The sequence below is a fragment of the Notamacropus eugenii genome, chromosome 3, assembly GCF_028372415.1.
Source record: "Notamacropus eugenii isolate mMacEug1 chromosome 3, mMacEug1.pri_v2, whole genome shotgun sequence".
In the NCBI taxonomy this organism is placed as follows: Eukaryota; Metazoa; Chordata; class Mammalia; order Diprotodontia; family Macropodidae; genus Notamacropus; species Notamacropus eugenii.
The window spans coordinates 297,256,255-297,275,646 of record NC_092874.1 but is presented as its reverse complement, the minus strand read 5'-3'; the positions used below and the strand labels follow the sequence as shown (position 1 = coordinate 297,275,646).

General features: G+C 48.9%; 1 protein-coding gene across 1 annotated transcript; it reads left to right on the top strand.

Annotated features, from left to right (window-relative positions):
- Nucleotides 1-266: 266 nt before the first annotated feature.
- LOC140532082 (SUN domain-containing protein 2-like) lies at nucleotides 267-18,927 on the top strand. The gene is made up of 19 exons (XM_072650628.1): nucleotides 267-397; nucleotides 1,075-1,274; nucleotides 1,833-1,967; nucleotides 2,217-2,312; nucleotides 2,583-2,676; nucleotides 4,142-4,238; nucleotides 4,883-4,978; nucleotides 13,406-13,657; nucleotides 13,812-13,889; nucleotides 14,616-14,659; nucleotides 15,009-15,223; nucleotides 15,487-15,707; nucleotides 15,888-15,972; nucleotides 16,182-16,297; nucleotides 16,449-16,616; nucleotides 17,455-17,547; nucleotides 17,637-17,879; nucleotides 17,944-18,039; nucleotides 18,817-18,927. The coding sequence occupies exons 1-19, from the start codon at nucleotides 267-269 to the stop codon at nucleotides 18,925-18,927; spliced, it is 2,571 nt and encodes an 856-aa protein (XP_072506729.1).
- Nucleotides 18,928-19,392: the final 465 nt, after the last annotated feature.

Below are 19,392 nucleotides of genomic sequence, written 5' to 3'. Positions count from 1 at the left end.
CACAAAGCTGGCAGGCTTGGCCCTGGTGAGCAGCCACCCTCAGCGTCTGGGAGACACTTCAGAAACTCTTTAGGAAAGCGCCTCTCTGTCCCAGTGCAGCCAGCTTTCCTTTTGGAGGAATCCATCCCTCCCCTTCAACGTCTCCCCCATCAGGCTCTTCTCAGGGGGTCCCAGAAAATCACACCTAGTCAGTCAGTAAGCACAGCTTCTCATTACTTTTTGCTTCTTCCAGGAATTTCTAGCACTTCTAGAGTGAGATTTTGATGATGTCTCGACGCAGTCAGCGCCTGAGCCATCGTTACCATGTTGATGATGATGGAGGCAGCAGCAGCAGCAGCAGTGGAGGAAGTTCCCTGGTGGCTGGTCAGCACACTGCCTTCAAGGACAGTCCCTTAAGGTAAGCCACTCCACAGCGACCCTAGGTCATCTTCCAGATCACAACCACTCAGGGCAGCCAAGGGCCTGGCCAGCTTCCATGTGCACCTTTCTTTCCTGCCCCCATCTTTGGTGGAAACATCACTCTAGTGCTTTCTTTCCCCACAAATGCGAGAATTTCCTGTCCCCAGCACCGTCTCTTCCCCTTCTACCCCAACCTGGGCTGCTGCTGCCTTCACTCTCTGAGAACAGGAACTAGGGAGGGGTGACTTTGAGCATTGAGAGGGCCAGAAACTGAGGCTTAAAGCTGGGCAGGGAACAACCATCATGTGGCCCAGTACCCACGGTTTCTGGGGTGAGCTGCAGGGCCTAGCAAGAGCATAGGAAGCCATGGGGGTGATGGACCTGTGGGGGAGGAGACAGGTTCAGGTGGCTTTAGCTCCTCTTGTACCTCATCATGGTGGTTCCATTTGGAAAGAGGCCCTGCCTGGCCCATGGGAGCTGGGGATTTGTTCCAATGTTATAAAGGATTCATCTGTTGAAGGAATAAGAACAGAAGAGGGCTTTGGGGATCATTTCTTTTCATCCTAGAAGCTCCTTGAAAGTCTCTTCCTCCTCCAGGCCTTTCTCCCCCTGTTTTTCTCCTGCTTCATCTCCTTCACCCTCTTTCCTTTGCTCTTCATGCTTGGCGCCCCCCAGGACTCTGAAGAGGAAATCTGGCAGTGTGAAACGCCTCTCACCAGCCCCTCACCTGGGCCCTGCTTCCAATCCTCACACTACCTACTACAGTGAATCAGTGGTCAGCGAGTCCTACGTCAGGGGCCCCCGGGTCGCCTCGGTGGACAAAAGCTCCATCCTACAAGATCAGCTGGACAGCGATGTCTACTGGAGTGAACGTGGTGAGCTCTGGCCAGAGCTTGACAAACCCGAGGGCTTGGGCTGGGGAGAAGGAAGGAAGCTCCTCCCTGTCTTCTAAAGATTCCTAAGGAGGCTAGTGTCTGTTGGGAGTTACCTTACTCCTCCAGGTTGGCTCATCTCCCTGGATCCTCCCAGGTGGGAGATCCTTCCATTCTCCTGAAGCCCCTCAGTCCCACAGATGGCACTTTTCCAGATCTGGCTGACAATAACCATGCCTCCTAAGGCAGAAGGCCACCTGGTTTTGTGCAGCCAATGAGCTAAAAATCATCTTTACATGTTTCAGTAAAGTTCCATTACACTTAAAAACATAAAAAGTGTTCTTACCTCATACAGAAATAGGAAGGGGGCCAGATTTTGCCCTTGTGCAGAACTCCATTCCTGCCCTAAACCACATGGGGGGGGGGCTTATGAGTTCAGACCCCCAAAGGGGTGGGAAGTCTGAATTCTGAAAAGTTCTGCCAGGTGTTCCACCTCTGGCAGCTGCTGTTGCTGGAAGCCTGAAGCTCCCTGCTTATCAGGCACCTCCATGCTCTGTGCAGGTGGGGACTTGGTGAGGAGGAGGAGAGGCCTGGGAGGTGCTGAGAAGAGTAAGATCAATGGACTGAATGAGGGCAAAGTCACCTATGATATCTATGGATCTTCCTCAGGATACTCCTCGGAGGATGACTCTGCAGGTAGGCAGCACTTCCTGCCTACTGGAACTCCATCCCCTGGACGCTGCCCCGTGTACTTTGAAGGGTGCCCCATCCAGGGGGGATGGGGAGAACATAGATTTCAGATAAAAGGAGAGAGAACTCTGCAGTCTGGCTCCAGGTGGGGGTTTGGAGGTTGGGAGGGCCCAAGCCTCAGCATGGTAATGGGGATGCCTGAGGCCCACTTGTGTCTCCTTCTGGGTGGCTCCTCATGTCTTCACTTTCCTGCAGGGCACACACTTATGGACCAGCCTGGCTCAGCATCCTCATTAAGGAATGCTGCCTCCCAAGTTGGCGCTTTCTTGTGGGTGGCCATCACTTTTCCAGGTGGGTTCTGGGAGTGGGTGGGCACACTGCCCAGGGCAGTCCCTGCTGTGGGCCCATAAGAGCTTCCTCATTCCTATGCTGGGGCACACCAGGCCTGGGTGCTAACCCTAGGACAGTGTGTGGAGACAGGCTTTTATGGCAGGATCCCCAGGCACAGCTAGAAAGCCTTGGGAGATTCAAGGAGCAGCTGCAGAGTGGGCAGGCTGGGAGCAAGCTAACTCTGGGATAGGAGGGCGAAGCCTTTGAACCCCTCTGCTGGGACTTTTACAGGTTGGCTCTTTGGCCTGTTCTACTGGTGGCTGGGCACTACCTGCTACCGCCTGACCACAGCTGCCTCCCTGCTGGACGTCTTTGTCTTAACCAGGTCAGTGAGGCCTCCCTGGGCTCTGCCAGAACCAAAGAACCCATGCTTGAAAAAGCTTCACCACCCTTGAGCTCAGTTCAGCTTTTGAGACTTTTGTGCCATGAATCTTATGACAGAAGGTCAGGTCAGGGTCAGGGGTGTGCTGGAATCAGCTGGAACCAGCTTGAACCTGCTCCTGAGTGTCAGCTACCAGTCAGGGCTCCTCTGGGTATCTAGACTGAAGAAGAAGATGGGACAAGTTGTGTGTGCCTTCACCTCCTTCAGAACTGCTTGTTAACCCTTCCCCAGCACATGCCAATCCCCATGAGCACAGGTGCTGCTCTATTCCTGAGTATCTTGGAGGAGCTGTCCCCTCAGTAGTTCTTGCCTCTCATCTCCACTGACTCTGGTGGCTTCACCTTGGCCAGTTGGAAAGTCCTGAGCTCCCAGGGGTTGTAGTCTCTTCCCAGTCCTTTGGGTAGCCAGGCCATCCTTACAGTTTCTCTGTGGGGGGTCATGTCCAGGTTTCCAGGCAGCCTCCAGGGCTGTGTCCAGGAGCCTCTAGAGCAGGGGTAGGGAACCTGCGCTCTCCAGGCCACATGTAGCCTTCTAGGTCCTGGGGTGCAACCTTTGGACTGAGGCCAAGTTTTACAGAACAAATCCTTTTCTTAAGGAGATTTGTTCTTGGAAGTCTAGATTCAGTCAAAGGGCCACCCTTGAGGACCTCAAGTGCCACATGTGATCTCCAGGCTGCAGGTTCCCTATCTAGCTCTGGATTCTTGGGGCCACAGGCTAGGCCCAGGGAGACTAGCCAACCTTGTCAGGGCTTACTCCTTCCAAGTCCCAATTTGACAAGCACTGAAATGATTTAGCCAAAAGAAGCCTGCCCAATTCACTAGCATATAAGCACATTCCTGAGAGCCCTGGGAGGGAGATGCCTTCCACCAGCCCTGTCACCTTTCATAACAACATTCACACATTTGACCAAGGTCAAATTTTCTCCTTCCACTTGACCTCGAGGGCTGTCCATAAAAGCCCAGAGCTCCCCATCGTAGCTGTCCCAGGGTGGGGGCACACCCTTTGTTGGTTTCCTCAGCAGCTCAGGGAGGGTCGCACAGGAATCTGGTGGGGAAGACCAGGCACTAATGTCTCCTCCTTCATCCCCATGAAATCCAGGAGCTTTTCAACTCTGAAGAAGTTGTTTCTGCTTCTCTTGATGCTGTTGCTTCTGGCTTCGCTGGCTTACGGTGAGCCTTGCTGAGTCCCCAGGGCACCCTGCCAGCCCAGACAGACAAGGGCTTGGGGGCAGGGCTGCTGAACGCAAGTCTGGAAGACAGAGCTTTGAAGGGGAGCCTTTAGCCTTTAGGGGAAAAGGGACCCAGGCCTTGTATGGGAAAGTTCTTGTGCCTGAAATGGGATAGACGGCCTGTGTCTCCTCCTCTTGATCCAATCCCACAAGCCTTTCTTGTGCATCTTCTGTATGCAGGCCTCCCAGACTCATGCTGCATGCCTACTATGACAGTGCTGGCTTTACATGGGTGTTTGATCTGCCCCCTCAGTGGTCACTGTCAAGGCACTTGAGGGTGGGGGAACTGGTAGAAGAGCTGAGTCCACAATGAATGGGTTAGCTGGGCAGGACACAGCCAATGCCAGCTCTGGAGGCCTTTGCCCCTTCTCACTGGGGAGAATGGACAGGGTGGTCCTCCCTGGATGGTCCCAAAAGAGCTGTACTCTGTTCAGGAACCATGACATCACTTACCCCCTACTATGAGATGAAGCCCAGCTTGGGAATGGTGACACCACAAGCTGTCAGTTACCAGGACCTCTATTCAGCTGGCATCTCCTGAAAGCACTCTGATCCTCCAGAAGAGACAGGGCTGTATGTGGACCAGGCTTGGGACCAGGAGGCAGGACTTCTCCATGTCCTCTCCCCAGCTGCTTCTTGTCCCTCATTTTTCTCATAATCCAAAAGTGTGTAATGACTCCTGAAAGGATCATGAGAGATGCCTTTCCTGAAGGGTCTTGCCTTCCAGATCATGGGGCCCATAATGCATGCACCTTCCTTGGGCCAGGGTCTGAGCCCATGTGGATGTGACACTGCCAGACACAGTCCAGGTGTAGGTCCTCATCCTGGACATGTTTCCCTTCTGGTGCCTCAGCCTCTGCCTTCATTAGCCTTTCCTCCCATGTGCTAGGTGCTTGGTATTTTTACCCCTATGGACTACAGACATTCCACCCTGCTATGCTGTCCTGGTGGGCAGCAAAGGGCAGCAACAGGAGAGAGGAGGTGTGGGAAGCAGGAGAATCCACCCCATATTTCCAGGTGAGTGCCTGGGTGAGTGCCAGGAACACTTTGTGCAGGACAGGCAGACAGTCTGCTCACAACCAAGTCTGTTCCAATCAACCCCAGAATCACTCAGTCCACTACCATTTCTTAAGTGTGGCCTACTGTGTGTCAGGCACTGTGCTAAGGGATGGGAATTCAAAGAAAGAATTCAAACCCAAACAAACAAGCCCACAGTCCCTGCCCTGAAGGAGTCCCCGAGTCATGAGGAAACAACTAGGTACAATGGAGATCTACCAGGACAGATGGGAGTGAAGCAGTAGAGAGAGTTGGCTATGCTGTTTCTTCTATGGCAGCCATACAGACTATTACCATACCATCTTTGAAGACAGTTCTGGCCTGGCAGGATCTTCCAGGTGGTGTCCTCTCCTAGCGCTGTCTTTGAAACAGCTCTGCAGCACTATGAGGCATCAGAGGAGGGGGAAGCAGGATTAGCCAGAGGAAGCTGCTTTTGTTTCCATTTTGTAATGAACAAAAGTCTGTTTTATTTCCCTTCTCCCTCTCCCACCCATTCAGAAAAATGAAAAGCAAACCACTTGTAACAAATGTGCAGAGTTAAGCAAACCAGTCCCTTTTTGGCCATGTCTAAAAGATCTATGTCTCCTTCTGCCTCCTGAGGCCATCTCTCCGTCAGAAGTTGGGTCATTTTCCAGAAAAGTACTTGGTCACTGCATCGATCAGAGTTCTAAAGTCTTTCAAAGTTGCTTCTTTGTGGTTCTTCTCACTCTGCTCTGCACCAGTTCATACAAAGTCTTCTCAGGTTTCTCTCAATACCACCTATTTCATTGTTTCTTAGAGCACGGTTGTATTCAATCCTTACACCATAATTTATTCAGCTCTTGCCCAGTTCGGGGGCAAGCCAGTAGTTTCCATTTCTTTGTCTTTGCTGTTTGGGTGCCAAGTGTGTGTCATGCAGAAGATAGGTCATTCATCTCAGTGGTGACAGTCTCTTCTTAATGGTCTGTGCTGTGGGGCAAGAGATGAGAATATAAATCCAGGCTATAATGAAGCCTTCATTTAGTAACCTCGATTTATCCATGGATTTCCATCTCCAAACTCATCAATCTTTGCCCCAGGGCCACTCACAAGCAGCATTAGGAGACTCTCTCACCTTGGATATGCAGATCCCTGGGGAGCCAGGGTCAGAAAACCTGGGCTCAAGTTTGAGCTTTGCCACTTGCTAGCTTTGGGACCTGGGGCAGTTCAATGCCAACCTCTCAAGACTCAGCCTCCCGCGTTCCCCCGCTGCCTTCAACTGAAATCATAGTTGCCTCCCCCAAAAGGCCTTCCCTAACACCTTGTCACACAGTGAAGTGATTCTGGAGGGGGGGGGGTCTCCAGAAATTGGTAGCAGAGCCCAGACTATCAGAGTTGATCAAGCTGGGAAGACTTGAAGGCTGTGTGCAGATCCTGGTGTCTGCCCACCAGAAGCTTGGCCACCAGGTGATTGGATTTGGGGAGTCATGATGACTTGGGAAGCAGATAAAAAGACCAAACAACCTTTGCCTTCTGCAGCCACCTTCTGTTTGTGGACAGAGGTCAGGGGACCTCAGAGAAGGACAAAGAGTACTTGGTCTCCCTCAGTCCTCACACAGTCCAACCACAGTCTAAGTGGTTGACATTATTCCAGTGTAATCTGAGGGGTGACATGGAGTGGTGGGATAAAGGACATGGCTCTAGAAACAGCAACAGATGAGGTGCTGGATGTCAGATGCACAATGAGGTCCACGATTTTGGACACAGCCAGTGTCAGAATTTGATTTGTCTGACTTCTCATGTCAGCTGCAAGGAGTTTTTTTTTCAGATGTGGGGGGGAAAACAATCAGTGGAATGATCACTCACAGGCAGAAGAATTTGGAGGAGGCAAATCAGCCTCAAGGATTAGATTTCATCACATTTTTAAAGGCAACTAAAAAACCCCATAGTTGCTATTCCAAATGAGCATAAGGCAACAGAGGGCAAAGGAAGTCCAGGAGGAAGCTGAGAAGATCATTTTGTCCTTGTGACCCCAACACTCGGCATAGCCTGTTACACTTAGTGGGAGTGTATCAGTGTTTGTTGGCTGTCATTGTACTAAGTCCACAAAACAACGTGCAAGGGAAGAAGACACAACTATTATTTGTCAGTAAGAAAGTCCCCAGGCACAGGATACATGATCAGCACCAAAAGATGTCACAACGAAACCAAAGGACCATCTTCACGGAATGAGAAATGCTGGTTACACGAATCATTTCAGCATCAAGGACCAGATCAGTGACTGGGCCCCACAAAGGTCAAAATCCAGCAAGTTAGAAGAAAGGGGGACAAAAGGGGAAAAAACATACCGTACAGCTCCAACAGCTCCAGTCCTTCCTCTTCAGATGTGTCAACCACTCAGGCACGGCAAAAGGAACACTGACTCATAGCATCGTTTCCTAAGGATGTTTGACTGCTGCCCCAAAACATCACATTCCAGTGAGAAGGCCAGCAATCCTAGAGGCTGCCTCCGTCAGAGACCAGCGGCTCTTGGCAAGCAAAGAAACCAAAGGCAACACTGGATCTGAAAATAGGCCACTGGCGCAAGAGAAGAAGAGGGTGGTGACTAAAGGATACAAACAGTGGCCCCGTGAAACGGCAAACATCAGGAAGGGCCCTCAGCCTCCCTCTTCAGCTCAGTCCTGAGAGTGGAGGCCCCCAAATTCTTGAGTCAGCTCCTTCCCCTCTCAGTGACTCACCTTGTTAGGAAGCTGTTCCTGCCTCTGAAATGTGCCACAACTTCTACCTTGCCAGGACAAGCAAAGCAACTCTAACCCTGTCCATGTCCACAAAGTCTGAAAACCATTTTCATGTCTCCTCATCGTGTTGTGTGTTTCCAAAAGTTTTCTTGATATCATTGGTTTTTACTTAACCTACCTTTCCCAGTGTGTCTTCTCAGAAAGAGAAGCAGGGAATTTGGAAAAACCCTGTAAAGTTTGTGTGATCTACTAGTGAAAATCATTTTGAATTAGGTACATCTTTACACACACACACACACACACACACACACACACACAAACGCACACATCCCACTGACTTTGAAGACTTGTCTCTAGCTTTTGCTTTCATGTGACCCACCTTGCTCAGTGTATCCTTCCCATTTTGCCCTCCCACAGAGCCAGCCCTTAAGCAAAAGAATAAACCAAAAAGGGGAAGAAAAGTTCAGCAGAACACAGCAGGCGAGCCCAGCATTAGATGCAGGTTCCCTGCCAGTATTTCCCACCCTAGCCAGGACGGGAAGGGAAGAAGATCCTCATGGGTCATGTCTGTTCTTTCCATTTCCATGGTTGTCTGTGGTGCTTGTTTTCTTGTTCTCCTCATTCATTTATTCCACTTTTCCCCAGTTCATGTAAGTCTTCTAATTAAGCAGAGTTGTGGCTTCGTACAGCATAGTCATATTTCCTTGTATCCATAAGCCACTCCTCTGTCAATGAGTTCTTTGCTACCAAAGAACTTTCTTAGTGGTTCAGTTGGTATGGCACTGAATAAGTTAATTTAGGTAGTTTTATCATTTTTATGCTACTGGCTTGACCTACCCACGAGGAGTGAGTACATCTCCAACTGTTGAGATCTCTACGTATGAAGAATGTTTTGTAATTGTGTTCATATAGTTCCTGTGTGTGTCTTGGCAGGCAAACTCTCAGGTTGTATACAGTATACAATTGTATACAGTTATTTTCAATGGAATTTCTCTTTCTATCTCTTCCTGCTGGATTTTCTTGATTAATATATAGAAATGCTGATGGTTTTGATGGGCTTCCAACTTTCTTTAAGTAATTGTTTGAACTGGTTTTGTTTTAAACTGGTTTTTTAGATGACTCTCTAGGGTTCTCTTGGTAAACCATTGTATCATCTACCAAAAGAGATAGTTTTGGTTCCTCATTGCAGTTTTTTCCCTTCAGTTTCTTTTCTGCCTTATTGCTATATCTAGCAGTTGCTGTAACTGGTACAACACTGAATAGCAATGGTTGGCAATGGACTTTCTTCCTTTACCGTGATCTTACTGGGAAGGCTTATCCCCATTACATATCATGCTTGCTCTTGGTTTTAGTTAGATAATACTTATTTTAAAGAAGACTCCATTTATTCCTGAGCTTTCTAGTGTTTTTCAACAGGGATGAGGCATTTTGTCAAAAGCTTTGTCTGCACCTGTTGAAATCATATAAATTTGTTGTTTATGTTATTGATATAATCAGTTACATTTATAGTTTTCCTAATAATTGACCCAGGCCCAACTTCTTGGTATCAATCCAGCTTGGTCACAGTGTCACAATATATCTTTGTGATATATTCCTGTAATCTCCTTTCTTAGCATTTAATATTTTTCATCAATATTCATTAAGGAAATTGATCTATAGTTCCCTTTCTTGGGGAGACGTGACTCTCCTTGGTTTGGGTATCAAGATTATATTTTTGTCATAGAAAGAATTTGATAAGATTCTATCTTTACCTGTTTTTCAAATCGTTTATTTAGTGTTGGAATTGATTACTTTTTAATCATTTGGAAAAATTTGATTTAGTCCTGGGGTTTTTTCTTAGAGAGATCATTTATAGCTTGTTTCGTTCCTTTTTCTAAGATGGGGTTATTTAAGGGCTCTGTTAAACAGGACTATTTATATTTGAAAAATTCATTTCATTTAGATTTTCATTTTTATTATTGGCATGTAGTTGGGCAACAAAGCTCCTAGTAATTACTTTTATTTTCTCTTCATAGATTGTAAATTCACTGTTTTCATTTTCTGATGTAATAATTTGGTTTTCTTTTGTAAAAATTAAATTAGCCAAGGATTTATCTATTTAATTGTTTTTCTCAAAGCTTATAGTTTTATTTATTAGTTCATTGGGGTTTTGTTCTTTCAATTTCGTTCATCTTTCTATCGATTCAAGATTTTAATTTTGGTGTTTAATTGGGAAGGGATTAATCTGTTGGTTTTCTAAATATTTTAGTTGCATGTCTAATTCTTTAATCTGTTTCTTTGTCTCTTTGATTGATGTAAGCATTTGAAAATATACATTTCCCTCTAAGTCCTGCATTGACTGCATCCCCAAAATTTAGTTATGTCATTGTCACCATGAAATTGTTAACCATTTCTATGATTTGTTCTTTGACTCATCCATTCTTTAGGATCCATTCTGTAAGATCCATTCTTTTTCTCCAACTCCTCTATTTGTGTATCTTTCTGTTTCAAGCATATTTCTTGTAAATAACATATTGTTGGATTCTGGTTTCTAATCCATTCAACTGTATTCTTCCATTTTATGAGTGAGTTCATCCCATTCCCATTCACAGTTGTGTTCATTAAATGTATATTTTTTTCCATGCTATTCTTTTACACTCATCCTTTTGTTTTTTACTCTGTCCCTTCTTCAGTAGTCTTTTGTTTCTGACCTTTGCCTCCCTTAATCTATCCCGTCATTCTTCCCTCCCCCTCACCTTTCTCTTAGACGCTTTTCCTCCTACTTCTCCTTGCGTAAAATGAATCTCTCCATCTCATTGTGTGTGTATGTGTATTCTTCCCTCTTTCAACCAGTTCAGATGAGAATAAGGTTCGTGTTGCCTGTTCCCCTCTTCTGTCCCTCCCATTGTATAAACTCTTTCTAGTGCACCCCATTTATGAGATAACTTTCCCCATTCTTTCTCTCCTTCCCCACAACCTTCCAGTGCATTTCTCTTCTCCACCCTTCCATTCTTTTGAGATCCTCACAACATAATACAGTCATTCAGGTCGCTATCTATTTAGACTGCTTCTAGGACCCGTGGTGATCATAAAATTCTGAAGTGGTTACATGTATCATCTTGCCACACAAGGGATCTAAACAATTTGCCCTTTTTTAGTGACTTGTGATTTCTCACTCATGTTCACCTTATTATTCTTCTCCTGAGTTCTGTGTTTGAATGTCAAATTTTCTATTCTGTTCTGGTCTTTTCATCAGGAATGCTTGAAAGTTCTCTATTTCAGGAAGGGTCCTTATTCCCCTGTAGGACGATACACAGTTTTGCTGGGTAGTTTAATCTTATTGTGGGCTCTAATCCTAGATCTTTTCCACTCCAGAATATGATATCCCAAGCCCTGTACTCCTTTAATGTGGAAGCTTCTAAATCTCATGTGTCCTGACAGTACTGGATTATTTCTCTCTGGCTATTTGCAGAATTTTCTCCTTGACCTGGCAGTTCTGGATTTAGAACAGTTGCTGGGAGTTTTCATGTAGGGGTTTCTTTCAGGAAATGATTTGTGGTTTCAAGTTCTACTTTGCCCTCTGATTCTAACACATCTGGGCATTTTCCTTTGTAATATCTTAAAATATTATGTTGAGCTCCTTTTTTGTTCCTGGCTTTTGGATAGACAAATGACTCTCCAATTCTCTCTCCTCAATCCATTTCTAGGTCATTGGAGTTTTGTATGAGATCCTATACATTTTCTCTTGAATTGATTTTATTTTTTGTTGTTGTCTCCTAGAGTTATTAGCTTCTATTTGCTCAGTTCTAATTTTTAAGGAATTCAGTATTTTTGTGCCTCTTTTACTAATTATTCATTCTTTTCTCATATCTTTCTTGTACAGCTTTTTAAAAATTTTTCCTCTTCCACTCTTAAAATCACTTTTTGTTCATTTTTATCTCATTCTTTAACTCTTCTAGGAATTCTTGTTCAACTCTTATCCAATCTACCCTTTTTCTTGGAGGATTTGCTTAAAGATATCTTCAAGTCATTGGCTTCTTCTGTCTTTCTGTCTTGAGCCATAGTAGCCCTTTGTGGTCAGGTTCAGTTTTGTTTACTCATTCTTCCAGCCTATTTCTTGACTATGAACTTGATGTTGGCATTGGGCTCAGCTCACCTCTGGGCTTTCTTAGTTCAGTCCGCAAACTTTCAGTGCTTCCATAGTGGTGATATCTGTTCACTGCTATTCTTGTCTGAGTTGTGCAAGTTCCTGACTCAGGTTTAGGTCTTCTGGCTTGCGGGTGCTGGAGTTTCTGTAGAATGTTATTGGACTCAGTCATTGTTAGCACACTTTGAGGTTCTGCAGGTTCAGAGGGACCGAACTTATTGACTCTTCTTGCGTCTGGGTCTCCTACCCGAGGTATCCCACTGCAGGACTAAAAGTGAACATTGAGCCCCCAGCTGTGCTCTGGGGCTCAGGTCCAGAACCTCTTTGCAGAACCCCTTTCTTGATCAGTGCTCAGCTAGGGCCTCGCTCACTCATAACTGCTCCTCTCAGCCCTACGTCTGTAGCCTAGAAGAGTCATTTGGCCCCCTTCATGCTCCCAGGATAGCCTGGGATCTGCTCCTGCTCAGGGATTCAGTTCTAGCCCTTTTACCATCCTTGGGCAATGAAATGCTTCCCACTGTCCTGGCTGCCGTTATGTTGGGCTCCTGGCCAGCCCCCACCTCAGTGTCCACAGCTCTCTTATTTCTTAAGCTTCCCTGGGCTGGAGAAATGACGCACAGGGATGTTTTCTTGGCTTTCCTCATGAGAATGTGGTCTGGCACATTATCTAGATGGTTAGAGAGGAGGTGGGCTGGGCTCATCAAAAATGCCCACCCTCCCTCTGTTCTCTTGGTTCTGCCCCTGTGCTGTGTGGTTGGTGGGGAGGGGACCTTCTGCATGCTTAGCCTCCTTTGTACCTCTTGGGGAGGTCTCTGACCTGGCTTTTTGCCCTGAGCTCTCTCAGCTTCTTTGCCATTTCGACCCTGGTGACCCTGGCCCTCCCTCATCACTCTCCTGGCTCACTGCCGCAGTGTCCTGAGTGGCCTCCCTGCCTCCAGTCTGTTCTGCACTCTGCTGTCAAAGGAACTTTCCTTAAGAACAGAGCAGACCAAGTGACTTCCCTCCTCAGTCAATGGCAGGGCCTCCCCTTTGCCCCCCAGAGGAAAACAGCCCCACCCTGTCTTTCCAGCCTTAGCCTCATTGGTCTTCTGTACTCCTTTCACACTCGGTGACCCTACCCAAATGGCTGCCCCCATGCTGAGAATTCATTCTGGTGCTCTTTCTTCCAGTCAGCCTGTCAACCCACATGTATTTATTAAGCACTTCCTCAGTGCCGGGTCCCGGCCTAGGGGACACAGGTACACAAAATGAAACCATTCCCATTGACCAGGAACTTCCATTCTCAGGCGGAGACCAACAATGCTTACGTTTTTGTAAATAGCGTAAGTGTGAAATGAAGAAATCCGCCGACAGCAGTTAAACGACCTGGTGGCTTTTAATGTCCTTGTCTCCTCCATTCAAATGGAAGTTCTTCGTACACAAGAAAGGTTTCCTTCTTGGTCCTTGTGTTCTCAGCACTCAGCCCCACCTCGGGCACAAAGTGGGTGCTTAACAAATGCCCAGTGCTCCTTGTTCCTCCTCCTAAGAGACTTTTCATCTTTGTGTGTTTTCCTCCTTGTTCCCAAGGCTGAACAGCATGTCCTGTCCAAGGTTCATGCCCTAGAAAGGCGGCTGGAAACTCTGGCTTCTGAATACTCTGCACGTTGGCAGAAGGAGGCCATCAGGCTGGAGTTGCTGGAGCTGCAGGGGGCCAGTGGGAATGGAGGTGGAAAAAGCCTGAGCCACGAGGATATTTCAACTCTCCTGGAGGGCCTGATGAGCCAATGGGAACCCACCCTGAAGAAGGACTTCCGTAGGGACACCACTGCCCACATCCAGGTGAGGAGAACGCTCTGCTAAGAAGACCAGGTCAGCAAGCCCAGCTAGTGGAAGGCATAGAGGTCTTGAGGTGAGGCAGCACTCTGGGCTTGGCAGGACCTGCCAAGTTCTCTGGGTCTTGTTGAACGCCTGTCTCCTTTTTTGTGGTCTCCAGGAAGCACTCACCACCCTCAGGGCAGAACATCGGCAAGATTTGGATAATGTTCTAAAGAAGATTTCTCAGGCATCCCAGGTAATCCAGAAGCTCTGACGCTTCTGGAGGCAGAGACACAGGGGATGGAGGGCGGGGGGGGGGGGGGCGGGGGAAAGGGTGAGGGGAGGGGGGGAGAGGGGGCAGAGACGTCTTGGGGGAGGTCACTTGTAGCTGGAAATGTTGGTGCTGCTGTCAGTAGACCTAACACTTGCTTACAGGTTTCTGGCCAGATTCCATACTTGTATGGGAGCATATTCGATTGACTCATTGTCCCTGAGAGCTCCTGTCTGAGGACTCTGGATCCCCTTGTCCGAAGGATAAGCAGAGAGCTTACTGATCTAAAGCAACCTAAGCCTCCTCCTGTAGCTCCTTTCTGGAACCCCTTTCCTGTACTGAGCACATCCATGCATGAAGACTAGGGAGGGATAAGATTGTCAATGAGAAGACTGTAACTCAACAGCTGAGTTTGAAACTCTTTTCAGGGACTGAGAAGTGACCTCACCACTCTAGGGAAAGTGGTTCATGCCTAATCTCAGCTGAGTTGGGGTCTCTGTCAGATGCCTCCTCTTGGTGGGATGATAAGAGAGGAGTCCAGTCTTTGAAAGGTCTAGCCCAAACTCAAGGTCAAGATTTCTGGAGCCCAACAGTTTGCAGAGACTCAGATCCTCCTTAGCAGACAGAGGGTCCACCCAGAGGAGACAATGAGTCCCCAGAGTGTGGTTTGGTGTTTTCATCAGTCTCATTGTGCCATCATCTTCCTTACAGGAGCTGGAAAGCTGGGTGCTCCAGCTAAAATCTGAATGGCAGAGGTAAGGCCCCAAACTAACTGGCAAAGAGAAGAGGAGGGAAGGAAGGCTAGAAAACTAGACCAGAGAAAGCACCACTGAGATTCTCTGGGGGGTGTCAGTAGAGCCAGAATACTTGGGTTAGCATGTCCATAGGATTAATCCCAGCTGTAAGGACCTCAGAGAGCAGATGAGGGTCCTGAGGCCTGGGAGGGAAATGACTTGCCCAGGGTCACACAGGGAGTAAATGTCAGGGAAGACTTGCACCCAGATCTCTGGTTCTGTTCTTTCCCTTTGATAGTGGTTCTGCTTGACTCTATCCTGTGTCACTAGCCAGTGGCTGCCCTTCCCTTTTCCTTTTGTCACTGTCTAGTTTGGCCCAAGAAGCCCTCCAGGAAAACATATTAAAGGCTATGGGTCCACTGGAGGCCCAGCTGGCTGGCCTGAGACAGGAACTGGCAGCCGTGAGCCAGAGACAGGCTGCAGCGGCAGAGGAAGTAGACCTTTGGCCACAGAAGATGGCAGCCCTGCGCAGTGATGTGAGTCCTCCAGTCCACCACTTAGACCACATGTGCCCCTCTCTCCAAGGTGGGCTGCCTGAGCATCTGCCCAGGGAGACCCAACCCTCTAAGGTGTCCACTGGGGTCCAATGAGATCTTTTTGGTAGACCTGAAAGCAGTGGAAAAATGCCAGTCACTTGGTTCACAACCGTCCCTTCCCTGGCACCAGGAAGACATGCATAGGCTCTGAGCTCTCAGAGTCTTTCTAGACACCCCTCCCCAGGTCCCCTGTCCCGGCCCTCTTTCTTCCTTACCTCTACTGTTTTGTGGATGGTCTCTGGTGGTTTCTAGGTGGAGTCTCAGTTCCAGCCTGGATCAGTCAGTACCTTCTTCGAGACAAGGGCGCTAAGGCTGGGCTTCTTCAGCTGGAGGAGGTACAGACCCAACTTCGGGACCTGGAGCACAGAATCCTCACTCAGGTGGCAGAAGGGCAGGTCAAATCTGCCAGTGAAGCTGCTGCCAGCCTGAGGCTGACCCTTCACAAGGAAGGAGTGACTGGGGTCACAGAGGAGGTGAGGCCTGCCCATTCCCTGTCTGCCTGTCGGAGGTCATGGGTTTGCCCTGAGAGGAGCCTCCAGGGAAGGAAGGGGAAGCCCTGGCAGAGCAGGTAGCACACGTGGCCCTCTGGTGAAAGGGCTGGGCCAGTTCTGCAGGCAGCTAGGCCCATGAGTCCATCCATGCCTGTCTTTTAGGATGTGCACCAGATTGTGAATGAGGCCCTGAAGAGATACAGTGAAGACCGCATTGGGCTAGTGGATTATGCCCTGGAGTCCTCAGGTAGGTAGCCTGTAGAAAGCCAGAGGGCTGGGGACATGATGGTTGCCCATTAAGGGACAGCAGGAATTAAAAACTCATGATGCTCCTTATGGGACGGGGCAGTTGAAGGGCTGATGTCCTGGCAGTGACCCCTCATCTTCAGGACTACCTCTGTGTCCTGCCAGCCCTCAGCTGCCCCCACCTCACTTCTCTCCCTCTTGTTCTTTCAGGGGCCAGCATCATCAGTAGCCGCTGCTCAGAGACCTATGATACCAAGACGGCCCTTCTCAGTCTGTTTGGCATCCCCTTGTGGTACTATTTCCAGTCCCCAAGAGCCATCCTCCAGGTATGACAGAACAAAGGGCCCCCAGCTTGGCTCTCTGCCATCTCCCACCTTCTGTGGGGGCTGGGCTCTCAAGGTGGGAGGATTACACAATGGAAATCTATTCCATTGGCTGCCCACCTGACTTGTCACCTGACTTGTCTTCTGCCCACAGCCAGATGTTTACCCTGGCAACTGCTGGGCATTCCGGGGCCCCCAGGGCTTTGCTGTGGTTCGATTATCTGCCCGCATCCACCTCACTGCTGTCACCTTGGAGCATGTACCCAAAGCCCTGTCTCCCATCAGCAACATCCCTAGCGCCCCCAAGGATTTTGTCATCTTGGTGAGTATCTGAGCCTTGCAGCTCTCCATTCCAGTATGCCTGACAGCCATTTCTTAACAGCAGCATTGTGAGGTGAGGAATGGAAGGATGTGCCCATTTTACAGCTGGGATATTGAGGCTGGTCTCTGGACTCCACAACCAGCCCTTTCCCTGCTCCCCCTCTTCTTAGAGAGAAGCCAGAAGAGGACAGCTGACAGCAGTCAAGATTTCAATGCTGTCTCAGGGTCCTTTTATACAACTCCTTTATACATGGGTGCCTCCATGGCCAGGTGTCCCATGGGGGAGCTGAGTGGGGATGATGAGCACCATTCCCTACAGTCACCTCCTTAGGGCAGAGTTGGAATGTCCTCATAAGGAGGATGTGGGTGAAAAAAGTGGAGCCAGAGGAGAAGAAGAAACGTGTAGGGGAACAGGATGCTTCAGGACCTAAATCCTGATAGATGAAGAAACTGAGGCACCTACAATTAAATTGTGTGTCCCAAGCCATTCAGCAGCTTAGGGGAAGAGGCAGAGAAGGAGGCCAGGGGCTTGGAGGGAAAAGGATCTGTCTACTGAGTTAGTGAGAGATGCTGGAAGGTGAGGGGACCAAAGAAGGAAACATCATGGTGGCTTTTGCTTTCTCCCCTTTACTCTCCCCAATGTATCCCCCCCTACACCCCCTTCCTCCTCCTCTTCCACCTCCTCCTCCACAACCTCCCCTTCCTTTGCCTCCCTGGATAGATCTGGATTCATGTCCTAACAGCATGACCTTTCCTCTAACCCCCTCCCATCCATCCATCCATCCATCCATCATCCATCCATCCATCCATCCCTTCCCTTTGCTTTTCCTTCTCTGTAGGGGCTAAATGAAGATTCACAGTCGGAAGGGGTGCCCCTCGGGCACTTTACCTATGATAATGCTGGGGAGTCCATTCAGACCTTCCACTTTCAGGTATGGAGGGCTGGCCCCACAGTGTCCCAGGGAGGCTGGTGCTCTTGAAGGCTAGTTCACCAGCCATGGGGATGCTGTGGCTTTGCTAGGAGCTGCAGTTTGAGCCAGGACCCCATGGTTCTGATAGCAACCTGAGGGATAACATTCAGCCACTGAAGAAGGCCTGGGGGGGACGGGCTCTGGGTCAGGATGTCCACCAAGGGATCACGAGCCTTCCTGACCCCAGTCTCCTCTTCCCACAGGGCAATGACACAGCCCCATACCAGGTGGTCGAACTTCGGATCTTAAGCAACTGGGGTCACCCTGAGTACACCTGCATTTACCGCTTCCGGGTCCATGGGAAGCCTGCCAATTACCCTCTCCCCCCCAGGGCCTTTCCTCTCTTTCCCCCTTCAGCCCCTCCCCTCCCCCAGCAAGCACTTCATCCCACTTTCTCGCCCTCTCCCACACTTCATCCCTTATGACCACTGTGGCTTCTGGGAGAGATACAAGGTGGGAGCCTACCACCATGGAGCAGTTTGGCCCCACCCTGCCCTCTCTGATGGAGAGGAGATCACCAGCTCAGCTATTTGTTTCACTCCCCATCCTCTTGAGGGTCAGGTGGCCCAGCTCCCTACCAGGCCCTGCCTGCCCTCAGGAGGTGTATACAGAGCTATGTATGATATCTTGAAGGTGTGAGTCAAGACATCATGAGGGCCTTATTATGCTCAGCAGCACTCAGAACCACAGCTTAGGCCACCTTAGCTTACCTTGCCCAAGAGTCTAGGTGAAAGAACTTGGTTTATTGAGGGCATGACAACTTGGGCAGTTCCAAAGGGCAGACTGGTAGACAGTCTGTCTTGGGCATGCCCCAGCAGGTGGCTAAAGCTCCCGTCCATGGTAGCATGCATAGTTCTCTTTACCATGGGGCATGATGGGGGCAGTCTTTGAAATCTGAAGTATCTGGGACTGGCCACAATTCCCTGGTGTTAAGTTTATTGGGATAGAGTTGGGGTTAGTTTTTTGGAGTTAAGGCTGGGATGGGAGGGGAAGGGCAAATTCTTTGGCCCTGCGGGCCCATTGTATTATGTATATAGATAGATATTTATATTTATACATAGATCTCTTTGTTCTTTGTTATCAGACAGAAAAGCTACGGGCTTCATTTCTGGCTTCCTCCCCCTGGGGCCCAGGGTGATATTCACTCCAGCTCCAGCTTGGGGTGGGGGGCAGGCTGTCAGGCACGGATCCTCACAGTGACATTGCCATCCTTCTTGCCTTTTACTGTAGGAGGGAAGGCAGGCCTTCACACCACAGGGCTGGCCACTGGTCCCTGAAGCAAGCAGGGGCACTCACTCATCTGCAGGCTTTGGGGGTCACCAGCAGACAGTGGCAGGCTGACCCTAGCTGGCCCTCAACCCAGTTTGCTCCCTCTGCTTCTGTTCGCTTACCAGGAAGCTGGCGTCTGAGCAGCCCTGCGTAGGAACCTACAGATGGGGTCTTAGTTCTTCCCCATCACAAAGGCTACTGTTTAATTCTTTACTTTGATTTTTTAATCAACAAATTCTAATTTATGCCTATGCAAATATAAATTTTCCCTGGGATCTGTGGCTTCTCCTTGTCCACCTGTTGCTCTTGAGGCCAACTTGGAGTAGTGGGGAAAAGAAGGTGGTATTCTGGTAGAAACTCCCTGGTTAAAGGGCGGCTTCCTTGCTGCTGAGTGAGGCCTGGGAGGGATTGTCCTGGGCATCGAGAGGGAGCTAAGCCCAGGCCTGGGCTGGGAGAAGCAAAGCTGGGTAAGGGAACCAGAGGAGGCTTTCTCATTTCTGCCTGCTCCTTTAAAGCTCACCCAAGGCCTCTCCTGGT

Bases quoted from the DNA above. Each gene is read 5' to 3' on its own strand.
- LOC140532082 (XM_072650628.1), top strand. From the start codon at position 267: ATGTCTCGACGCAGTCAGCGCCTGAGCCATCGTTACCATGTTGATGAT. The intron at 398-1,074 runs GTAAGCCACTCC...GGCGCCCCCCAG, and splicing joins TTCAAGGACAGTCCCTTAAG to GACTCTGAAGAGGAAATCTG. The intron at 4,979-13,405 runs GTGAGTGCCTGG...CTTGTTCCCAAG, and splicing joins AATCCACCCCATATTTCCAG to GCTGAACAGCATGTCCTGTC.